This window comes from Mercenaria mercenaria, chromosome 10 (assembly GCF_021730395.1).
Source record: "Mercenaria mercenaria strain notata chromosome 10, MADL_Memer_1, whole genome shotgun sequence".
NCBI classification, from domain to species: domain Eukaryota; kingdom Metazoa; phylum Mollusca; class Bivalvia; order Venerida; family Veneridae; genus Mercenaria; species Mercenaria mercenaria.
In genome coordinates, this window is record NC_069370.1 from 1,343,786 (window position 1) to 1,356,449 (window position 12,664).

The following is a 12,664-nucleotide window of genomic DNA, read 5'->3' on the forward strand; positions in this document are numbered from 1 at the left end:
CCTCGGGAGGTATCTCCTGTGAACAGAACACTCAGGGTCTGAATACAGACTAACACGTGCTTGTAGTATGAGCAGCAGGTATAGGGGTGGGGGGGGGGGGAGGGTTTGTGGACATTTTGTTTTCTGCTGCAGATTTTTTTTCGATTTTTTCCATAAAATCTTCTTTAGCAGCTTCCAGTTTGTGTTCAGAAATCTTTTCCTTTCCACTATCTACCAGTTTAAGTTCAGAAACTGCGTATTCCAACATCTGCCAGTTTCCATTCAGAGAGCTTTTAGTTCAGAAATTTTGCCTGTTCCAACATCTACCAGTTCTAGTTCACAGACCTTTCTTTTTCAATACCTGCCAGTTTTTGTTCAGAAATCATTTCCATTCCAGCAAGTACTAGTTTCTCAGTTCATAACCCCTCCCCCTCCCCCTCAACAGATCCAAAACTGTCAATCATTAATGTTTACATAAAAGAGACTGTCCAAGTGGGACTGTCAAATAGGATTGACTTAGTTTACACAATAGACCACATGCGTTTTGTGATACCGCATGTGAGCACTTGACCTTGGTATGGTATGAATAGAAAAACAATAGAGGGAGGAGTTAGGTAAAATTTATTGACAAAAACTGGAACTGTCCATTAGTCTAAAGATTGTTACCTCTAAGAGCTGTCTGTATTTTAGTTATACATGGACAGTTTATGTCTGTAATTTAGGGATACAAGGATGTTTTAATGATCACTGTGTACAGCCTTGCCTGTATTGTAGTGATACAAGGATGGTTTAATGATCACTATGTACAGCCTTGCCTGTATTGTAGTGACACAAGGATGGTTTAATGATCACTATGTACAGCCTTGCCTGTATTGTAGTGACACAAGGATGGTTTAATGATCACTATGTACAGCCTTGCCTGTATTGTAGTGACACAAGGATGTTTTAATGATCACTATGTACAGCCTTGCCTGTAGTGACACAAGGATGTTTTAATGATCACTATGTACAGCCTTGCCTGTATTGTAGTGACACAAGGATGGTTTAATGATCACTGTGTACAGCCTTGCCTGTATTGTAGTGACACAAGGATGGTTTCATGATCACTGTGTACAGCCTTGCCTGTATTGTAGTGACACAAGGATGGTTTGATGATCACTGTGTACAGCCTTGCCTGTATTGTAGTGACACAAGGATGGTTTGATGATCACTGTGTACAGCCTTGCCTGTATTGTAGTGATACAAGGATGGTTTAATGATCACTATGTACAAGCCTTGCCTGTATTGTAGTGGTACAAGGATGGTTTGATGATCACTGTGTACAGCCTTGCCTGTCTTGTAGTGATACAAGGATGGTTTTCGGGCGGGGCGTATGTTCTCCGTGACTTTTTGATAAACGACATTGAGTCTGAAATCATTAGTCCTCCACCTCTGATAATTCATGTGGGGAAGTTGGCAGTTACTTGCGGAGAACAGGTTTGTACTGGTACAGAACCCAGGAACACTGGTTAGGTTAACTGCCCGCCGTTACATGACTGAAATACTGTTGAAAAACGGCGTTAAACCCAAAACAAACAAACAAAACAAGGATGGTTTGATGATCACTTTATTCAGTGCTGTCTGTATTTTGGCGTGTGGCAGCGGTAAAAGGTCTCCCCATACTTGGATTCAGTGCTGTTATATTTTCTGGTCCTATGTGCAGCTGCCTATGTGATCATGAAGTCCATTCAGTATCTGTGTAATAATATGCCGCCTATGCCTGTGCTAGGGTGTGCAGGGGGGGTGCAGTTTCCATTACCTCTTACCTCTCATGAACAGACTATCAAACCAAGTCTGTTTTTATTTGGCTTGGTTGCATTGTATGCTTCCAAAGGATCTAATCTTGTTGATTTTATTGACGCTCACTGTATACAGTGTTGTCTGTATTTAAGTGTTGATGGGATACAAGGTTGTCTGTATTCTAATGGTTTAGGGATATTTGGGTTGTCACTTTTAACCTTTAGCCTGCTGGCGGCAAGTGATTCTGCCTTTGCGACCAGTGCACACAAAGATTGCACTGTTCCCCTTTCAGTCAGTAAATTTTCATAGAACACCCCTTTGATAAACAAGTGGTACTGCTGGGTAAAGGTTAAAATCAGTTTGGTATTATTACAGTGTACATGCAGGTTTTATTTACTGAGAGGGAGATGAGCACGGACCCATTATTTGGGGCAAAATATAGCTCGATAATTGGGCATTTTTGATGTAAAATCAGTTTTAGGGGAAAACTGCATCATTTTACAGTTACTGCCCCTATTATAGAAGAAAAAATGCTCATTAGTGAATCAGGGATGTATGGTTATTCTATATCGGGTTTGCTAGTATTTTGTGGATACAGGATTTTTTTTGGTAGATCATGGTATGCAAGGTTTTCTATATTTCTTGTTTTGAAAACTTATCTGTTTTGTCTATGTAGTTCTCATGTTCACCAGAAGGTCAGTTTCTTCACTCCACAACACCTGTCTGTTTCTCTTAACACCAGTACATGCACAAACAAGAGATAAGAATTTTTGTGTGTTGTCAGATTGAGAGCAGCTTACCTGATCTCCAAACTATATGTATCTATGGTGTACCATTTGGGTCAAAAGTCTGCTTTGCTTGCACACTTATTTCAAAATATAATGAGCATGTATAAAAAGATGCGTGCATGCATAAATGCATAAATGTATATGCCCACTTGTATATTTTTATTATATGCACGCATAAATATGTAGGCGCACGTTTATATGGAAGTCCGCATGTATATGACAGTGCACTTGTAATTACGGTTCAATGCGCATATGAATCTACATGTGCTTGTCCATATATGCATGCTTATGCTACATGTTTATGGGTACACATATAAAAATATACACATGGACGGACATAAACACATATTTTTATACAAGCACGTATATCTTGAAATGTGCGTGCACACAAAGCAGACTTTCGACCAAAAAGGTACACCATATGTATCTGTATACGTGTGTCAACAAAATGATAGTTTTGATTTGTTATTTATAACACAAAACAACAGAGAGAAGAATGAAATGGTTTTTAGAGATTTCATATTTGTACAGAGAATTTATATAACCTAATAAATAGGTACCATACATGTTTATAAAAGCAGTTATCAAACTTTTGGGAAATTTTGGCAGATACACATAATTTATACATATTGAAAGCTTCATCTTCCCTTTTGGATGCAGAGAAATTTATTTAATTTCAGATATTAAATGAAATTGACCTTTGAACTAACCTGTAGATGAGAACACATACTTTTTCACACCCAGGATTTTGTAGATTTTATAAACTCATCAGGGCATGTCAGGTGAAATTTGATCATGGACAACTGTTGTAAGCTGTTGTGGTAAATGTAGCCATTTCGGTGTTATATCTCCAAATTTTATGTTAATCTCGGGAATCTCATCTTGATGTTTGTATGTTAAATGTATCTACATAAAGTGTGTATGAGAATTTATACTTTTGTAAGGTTGTGTGAATGACCATTTTATTATGCTGATTTTCCTATTGCTTAATCGGAGTGTGCTAAGGTCTTTATTACGATATTTCACATAGGCGTAAGGTTATAAAACTGCATTTTGGAGACCAGTCGCACAATTCTGCTTTGTCAGTGGTCATTTGATGACCTCAAACCCTTTCCGATTTTATTTTGAAACTGTTTGAGAACATCTCGTTTTCTCGTTTTTGTCCTTGTTGGGTTTTAATATCTTCTGTTTTGTAAAGAATGTTAGCCTATGTCAGACTGCCATGCACACGCACTTTGCTAAGTGAATTTAGTTCAAGCCCGCCACTTTTTGCTAAAATGAAGAAGATTTAAAAACAGAAACAACATTTTTTATGTGCTTGATTGTAACTGGGAACAATGCTGTTCTACTGCAGAACAATGTTCTCCGGCTCTGTACCGTTTTGACACATCTGGGGATATAAAATCTTAAAAACTCTTTGTTGCAAAAAACAGGTCTGTTTGTATGTTTCTAAGTTTACAGTATCAAGAAGCTGTAATCAGTTTATCAAATATCCTGTATTTCATAACATTAGACTGTAGCTGTTAGAAAACCAGAGCTTATGAAACCAGGCACCTCTGATGAAAATTACACAAAATTTGTTTCATTAACTGGGAGAAAGCTTGTTGATGTTAACTAGCAAGGAAATTGTCTATAATATTACTGAGCTACTGGCAGAAACGCTGTTCCAGCATGCACGCTTGTATATACTTGTTGCAAAACTTGAATGTTTCCACACTGATGTTGAGTCAATTAGCTAGTTTTTTTGTAGAATCAGAAGAACTTGTGTCATTAAAGACAGGTTTAGTTTCAGAGATCACATGTTATGTCATATTGTATTTTTATTTCCTCGTAGCTGATCATAGACTGATTGGCTCTCCAAAACATCAAACCTTGTCTCTCCTCAATATATACAGTCATACATTTTTAATAAGTTTTGATTATGTATCTGGTATAGCAGTGTCTCTATGTATCTGGTATAGCAGTGTCTCTATGTATCTGGTATAGCAGTGTCTATGTATCTGGTATAGCAGTGTCTCTATGTATCTGGTATAGCAGTGTCTCTATGTATCTGGTATAGCAGTGTCTCTGTGTATCTGGTATAGCAGTGTCTCTATGTATCTGGTATAGCAGTGTTTCTATGTATCTGGTATAGCAGTGTCTCTATGTATCTGGTATAGCAGTGTCTAGCAGTGTCTCTATGTATCTGGTCTAGTGGTGTAAGATGCTTGCTACTTTTTAAATTCCTGCCAATAACTATAGATTCTGTCATGTCTGTCTTTCTCTGAATTGTTTGTTCAGCAGCACAGAACTAATGTTTTTTCACAGGAGTTAAAAGGGAGGTTTTGAAATTTCATTTCTGATATTAAGCCAGTGAGTAATAGCTTTCTTTTCATCTATTAATTGATGTTTCAAACATTTTTTTGCCAGTTAAACTGCAGTCATAGCCAACTCATTAATCTTATTTTGTTGTTGGAAATACTTTCTTCCTCATAGTATCCCTCCACCTTTGATTCTTTGCCTTCATCCCTTTCAGCCACGTAATTGCCTCGATCTATCCCTAAGAGTCACGGTAATTGCCTCCATCCCTATCAGTCAAAGTGTTTGCCTCCTTCCTTTTTAGTCATGGTGTTTGCCTCCATCCCTTTCAGTTATGGTGTTTGCCACCCAGTGTTTGCATCCATCCCTTTCAGTCACGGTGTTTTCTTTCAGTCATGGTTTTTCGCTTCCATCCCTTTCAGTCACAGTGTTTGCTTCAATACCTTTCAGTCACAGTGTTTGCCTCCTTCCCTTTCTTTCGCAGTGTTTGCCTCCATCCCTTTCTTTCACAGTGTTTGCCACCATCCTTTTCAGCCATGGTGTTTGCCTCCATCTCTTTTAGTCACAGTGTTTGCTTACATCCCTTTCAGTCTCGGTGTTTGCTTTCATCCCTTTCAGTTACAGTGTTTGCCTCTATCCCTTTCAGCCATGGTGTTTGCCTCCATCTCTTTTTGTCACAGTGTTTGCCTATATCCCTTTCAGTCACGGTGTTTGCTTCAATACCTTTCAGTCACGGTGTTTGCTTCAATACCTTTCAGTCATGGTGTTTGCTTCAATACCTTTCAGTCACGGTGTTTGCTTCAATACCTTTTAGTCACAGTGTTTGCTTTCATCCCTTTCAGTCACAGTGTTTGCCTCTATCCCTTTCAGTCATGGTGTTTGCTTCAATACCTTTCAGTCACGGTGTTTGCTTCAATACCTTTCAGTCACGGTGTTTGCTTCAATACCTTTCAGTCACGGTGTTTGCTTCAATACCTTTCAGTCACGGTGTTTGCTTCAATACCTTTTAGTCACAGTGTTTGCTTTCATCCCTTTCAGTCACGGTGTTTGCTTTCAGTTACAGTGTTTGCCTCTATCCCTTTCAGTCACGGTGTTTGCTTTCAGTTACAGTGTTTGTCTCCATCCCTTTCAGTCACGGTGTTTCAGCCATGGTGTTTGCCTCTATATCTTTCAGTCACAGTGTTTGCTTCCATCCCTTTCAGTTACAGTGTTCGCTGCTATCCCTTTCAGCCGCTGTGTTTGCTCCCATCCCTTTAAGTCACGGTGTTTGCTTTCAGTCACTGTGTTTGCCTCCATCCCTATCAGTCACGATGTTTGCCTCCATCCCTATCAGTCATGATGTTTGCCTCCATCCCTATCAGTCACGGTGTTTGCCTCCATCCCTATCAGTCATGATGTTTGCCTCCATCCCTATCAGTCACGGTGTTTGCCTCCATCCCTATCAGTCATGATGTTTGCCTCCATCCCTATCAGTCACGGTGTTTGCCACCATCCCTTTCAGTCATGGTGTTTGCCACCATCCCTTTCAGTCACGGTGTTTGCCTCCATCCCTTTCCATCATCAGGTGTTTGCCTCCATCTCATTCAGCCGCTTTACTCCACAGTATGGGTACTAACAAGCTTAGGCTGTAAGCCTTTCTTACTTTCTGTTTTTATTTTTTTTACCTGAGGATTATGAAACGTATGCCATAAAGTATATGATCTATGGAGAATTTTCGCTTGCCTGTGATGTTGTGAGCCTAGGCTCCTGGGTATAAGCTCATAAAGAAAGAATGGCTTTAGTTATGGCTTATTTATTGTGCTCTGTGTAAGAGAGATGCAATAAAAAGTACTTTACACATTTTTACAACATCTACTGTAGCTGCTTGTTAAATCTATCGCATTATGAAAGAGTTTTTCTTATACCGTGTTCAGACTACGTTTTTAATCCTATATTAACTTGGGTTTATTTTTTAAACTCGTTTGCGTCCACACTATATGTGGTTTAAACCGTGAATTATGTAAAGGTCAAGTGGTTTCTGTAATGTAGCATTAAAACTACCTCGGGAGGTGGTTTTAATACCATATTAAAAAGTATTACTACATTATTTTACAAGTGTGAACGCAATTGTGAGTTAGAACTGGTTTTACAATCCCAAATCCACAGATCTTACCTTTTGGCGGAAGAATACCATGTGTTTCTCTTTTGTATCAAACAATTGATGCTATGGCTGGCAAAAGCAATTGGAGTGTTGATGAAACACAAACATTAAATTGCGATATGGAGTCATGCTGATGCTCAAAATGGACTATAGATGGAATGAACAGAAATTCTTAGATGAACAGAGAAGTTTAAACATTGATGACTCCTTCTTGTTTCTGTTAGCCTCCTTCTTTGTTACCTTTTTTTGCTTATTGCAAAATATTTGTTAACTTCCAACATTGCATGTATATATTTAAACCACATTTTTTGGCCTAGTGTGGACGCAAACTAGATTATATTTTGATGGGTTTTAAATGTCAAATACCAATTATAGCGAATTAGTGCCTGATAAAAATAAAACCGATCTGCTAGTGTGAACACGGTATTATATATATTTTTCACTGAAAGAAAATATATTGAACAAATAACATCTGTCTATCTAGATAGTAAATATTTTTTGCCCTTTCTTCAAACTGATAGATCAATATATTGTTGTAAGTTATTTCTGTTATTTAGATACTAGAATCTTCTTTATGATTATGGCATTTGGTACAAAGGGTTACCAACTGCAACAAAAAGGAAACCAAGAGTCCCAAAGTGTTCCAAATCTCCTATTCAGTCATTAATTATCTACCATATTCATTATAATGCTGTTGACACAACATAAGCACACACGACAAGAGTCCCTGAAATTTTAATGGCTTGATAGGAACAGTTTTCAAGAAAGTTGCGTGAAAGAATCTATTACAGATTTTTCTTTTAGGGACTGTGGTTTTTCTTGTTTTAACCCAGTGGTGAGGACCTTTGGGGCAGAATGGGTAGGTTACTGACTTTTGAAACATTTGTCCTGCAGTGCTGTGGTTCACAGGCCTGTAGAATTCATTCATGCAAGGAAGCCTGTGGAAGGTCAATGGTTCTACCAATTGTCCGCCCTGTGCCTGAAATGCTGCTTTTGGTGGGCATCTGGGGTCCTTCCCCGGTCCGTCCCCACCTATCTGAGCTGTAAAGACACAATATGATCTGAATTGTGTTATTTCACTTTCAACCCAACTTACAAACTTAAAGAAAGTTCTTAGAAATTCACCAAATCTTGCATAATATCAAAAGCAGTAACATGTCGGAAGCAGGTTTTACAGACAGCTGATATTGTATTTATTTTGAAGAAACATTTTTATATACAAATATTTTTTTTTGCATAAACAGAAGTTGATAGTGATTTATGCTTCCAGACAAGATAAATTTGAAGATTTCATATTTCATAAGAATTAGATATATGTTGTTTTTCCTTACGAAATAAATATGTTGATTTATTTTCTACTTTCAGAGTCAATAAAGATGTAGTTTACATAAAATCAAGACTGATGTGCGGGTACTACCGAGTGAACGTTGGTTCTTTTATGAACAACTCGGACAAAACATGAGCAGTTCCTTGCTGACACGGACACCGCTCATCGAGCTAGCTATACTTTTGGCGATATTTGTTACGGCATGGGCAACAAGTGGTACGTACACACACTTTTCAAGCATATGTTATCGGTGATTCTGTTGAGGGCACAGGGACCTGTAGGTCTGAAACCTTGGCTACTTTTCCTGTTGTAGATTTTAAATAGGAGCCCAATAACCCAATCTACTTTGCAGTTTTTACCTTTCTCTTTAATTAATGAAACGTCAGTGTCATAAATTTAGCTATTCTTCTGTACACAATGCCAGTTGACCAACCTTGGCACTGTGGTACAAAGAAAATGCTGCTGGAGCACCAGATTTGCAGCTTCACAATCAAGGTTTAACCCTTACCCTACTAAATTTCTATAATGAACTTGTCCATCTTTCAATTTGAACGGTACCATTAACTGTTAAAATGGGTGCTTACTAAAAAAGATACTGACTGAATAGCAAACAGTGCAGAATTTGATCAGACTGCATGGATGTGCAGGCTGATCATGATCTGCACTGGTCGCAAAGGCAGAATCAATTGTGTTCAGCTTGATAAGGGTTAATAAATTGATATAAACAAGAAAAGGCATATTACTGCACATCTTGGTGCCTTATCTGCACTTGTTTAGACGTGGCACAAAATCTTTTATTTATGCATTATATTACTAAGACGCCATGTAAAAAATATGAAAATTGAAGTGACATAGAACATGAATACATTTTCAGTACAAAAAGTTTGCTTATGCTTAACTATATAGTTTGCATACATTGATGTCATTGTTTTTATAATGTAAATATAAAGGAAACTGATGGATCATTTTGACAATAAAATTCATTCATTAATATCCCTAGAATTAATTTTAATAGCTCAATATAAAGAACGATCCTTAAAATCCAATAAACCAGCAAAAAAAACGAGAATTTGGACGACTTCGGCTGTACATCTATCGTAATATATGGAGTACAGTAAAAAATGAATGATGGTGACACTGCATTTTAAAGAGGATGCATTATTTAAAGCCGATTTTGCACTATAAATTAATGCTTTGTTGGTTAGTCGGACATTGAAAGAAGAAATGAAGAAGATTAGTGGTTGACTGTTGTATTATAACTTGGTGAGATATGTTATTGATAAGATCTGTATAGTCGTGTATGTCAAACTTTCTGTATGCCTCTGGGCCGCCATAAATGTCAGGTTGATGTAAATTATGTGTGTACTATGGATATTTATCGTATGCGAAGGTGTGAATTTCTTCACCTTTTTACCAGATCGGAGGACATATCGGTTCAGCGATGCGATACTTCACAGCTTAAAAAACATAAAGTGGCGAAAAATATCCAAATTATGCAAATTATTTCAATCACATTTGCATTCAAATAAATATTTACTTTTCAATGTATTCATATAACATCTCAGTCTAGCGGGAAATATGCATAGAAATTGTTGAAAACATGCAAAATACGGTTTGAAATGAGACTAATGTCTTCATTCATGATTAAAAGAAGCTTTGGCGTATGTTACCACATTGATTGTGCAGATAAAGGGATCAGGTTATTTTTATTATTTTTTGCAATGCCCTTGTATTTATGAATGATAGTAATTGTTGTTTTCAAGGGCTTTTTTTGTTTGTTGTTATCGATTTTTGTTGACATGGACAACAAAGGTCAAAAGACCTTTGAAAATTTTATAGAACCATCAATTTAAAACATGATAGAAGTTGATCCTTGACGAAGTTCTTACAATGATGAGGAACAAGTGATTTGAATTAGGCAACCAAAATTTATTATGTATAAGGGTATAAATTTTTCTACATCAGTTAGGTGCCATTTGAGCCGTGCCATGAGAAAACAAACATAGTGGGTTTGCGACCAGCATGGATCCAGACCAGCCTGCGCATCCGCGCAGTCTGGTCAGGATCCATGCTGTTCGCTAACAGTTTCTATAATTGTAATAGGCTTTGAAAGCAAACAGCATGGATCCTGACCAGACTGCGCAGATGCGCAGGCTGGTCTGGATCCTTGCTGGTCGCATACCCACTATGTTGGTTTTCTCATGGCGCGGCTCATTTGTTTTCTACCAATTATGATACCAAAATGTAGAACCATTTGTTAAGCCGAGCTAACCGTATTCGTTGTTTAACATTAAATCTAATAATCTTCACTTATTCAATACCTTTCAACAGCTGTTGATTAAAGTACTTAACTATTCATGTGGTAACTAGATGTTGCAAAAAGTAATACAAATAAAAAAAAGTTCAAATTATGTTATCCCTCCACAGTGAATTGAAAAAAGTAATTTTATACAGTTTAGGTGCAATTTATTGAAATCAACTTAGATGTAAGTTACTAATTCCAGTTAGGTACAAGTTATTTAAAACGATTATATGTTACATAAATCCATTTAGGTATAAGTTACTTAAATCCATACTTAAATCCATTTAGGTGTAAGTTACTTAAATCCATACTTAAATCCATTTAGGTGTAAGTTACTTAAATCCATATAGGTATAAATTACTTAAATCTATTTTAAGTCAGTACAATTATACTTAAGTCCATTTATATCTTTAATGTACAAGTTACTTAAATCCATTTAGGTATAGAGTTATTGAAATCCATTTTAGTTATAAGTTCTTTAAATCCATTTACCATGTTTACTAGGTATAAGTTACTTAAATCCATTTAGGTATAAGTTACTTATATCCATTTAGGTACAAGTTATTAAATCCATTTATGTATGTAGTTATTGAAATCTATTTATGTGTAAGTTCTTTAAATCCATTTTGGTATAAATTACTTAATCCATTTAAAAAGGAAGTCCATCACAGTCCTTGTGTGTATATATAGAGAAGTATATAGGTATAGGCTTTGTACAGTCAAAAGATAGGCAGTTTTGAGTTCAAGGCCTATAAATGGATTTTAACATTAGTTACATCTCAATAGCAATGTAGAAAGATCTTGTTATCAAATCAAATGAAACAGTAAACATATATAGCTTACACCAGGGGGCCATAAAATTGACAAGAATGCAAAACTTTACTTCCTTGCAAATGGCAGATTTTTATTAAAGGGACACAACTTGTAAAACTTAAGAGTAAAACAACTAAAAGTAGGGCATTCTTCAGAGTATATGGCAGCTTGTTTGCAACATTTAATATAACAATGTGTTAAAATAATATTATCAGATAAAACAATGGGATTAGTGAGAATTTTTATTAACCTTCAGTTGCATATAAAAAAAAATCAGCAAAGAGGCCAGACTATTGTTTGTTCTTGTTTTAAGTTGCAGTTTTTGTTGATGCCGTCATACAGTGAATGATGCACTTAAAAAGTATTTGAGAGATTGTTTTAGAAAATCCTTGTTTTATCATAAAGCAGTTGTAGATTTGACTTGCAATAACTTCCTAGTATTTATTTTGGACAAGTGTTCAAGATTCAGGTTACAGTTAACAGGTTATCAAATATTTGTACAAGATTTATACAAGGGCTTCCTCTCTTTATTGTTTGTTTTGAGGTTTATTTTATAGCTAAATTTTGACACATTAAAATCCCTGATAGTCAAAAATTAAGCTAAAAGCTTAATAAAATCTGAAGCAGTTTTTTAAGGCTTTGAGGTCAATTTTATGTAAACTGTGGTGAAGCTGTTACTGTAATATAAACAAGTTGTCTACTGTTTAACCTGGGAATTACTTCCAGAATAAATCAAGTGTAGCAATTTATTAAAAAAATAAACCAGCAAGAGTAGGAGTTAATCATTAACTTTTAGTCTGCTGGCGGAAAGTGGTTTTTGCCATTGCGACCATTGCAGACCGCATGATCAGCCTGCACAGACTACCATTGTAGACCAAGATCTTTCTGCATGTCTGTGCAGGCTGATCATGGTCTGCACTGTCGCTATTCAGTCAGTAAATTTTCAGTGAATACCCCTTTGAATAATAAGTGATACTGCCCAAATTGAGTGATAAACTAGACCATTTAAGAAATGTAGCAGGGTAAAGGTTAAAGGGACTCTATCACTTATTTTGGAATAAAGATGAAGTCCTCTTTAAAATTTTGTAGAAATTGCATTTTGTAAAGTGGCTTTTGGTAGAAGGCTTTTGACATGATTGTGATCCCTGCAAAGAAGAAAAACAGCTCCATTAAAATTGAATAAAAACAATAGTTGTTGTTTACAAATGTTTACTTCCTATTTTTCCGCCTTTTGTTAT

At 36.4% G+C, this 12,664-nt stretch overlaps 1 protein-coding gene across 6 annotated transcripts in view; it reads left to right on the forward strand.

Annotated features, from left to right (window-relative positions):
* The window catches only part of LOC123560991 (cell adhesion molecule-related/down-regulated by oncogenes-like), a 120,035-nt gene that overhangs the window by 69,249 nt on the left and 38,122 nt on the right, over nt 1-12,664 (forward strand). For all 6 annotated transcript variants that reach the window (XM_053552096.1, XM_053552093.1, XM_053552095.1 and 3 more), the window contains one exon: nt 8,350-8,527. In XM_053552096.1, the coding sequence (XP_053408071.1) occupies nt 8,443-8,527 (85 nt within the window). In that variant the 5' untranslated portion in view covers nt 8,350-8,442. The remainder of the gene's footprint in view (nt 1-8,349; nt 8,528-12,664) is intronic.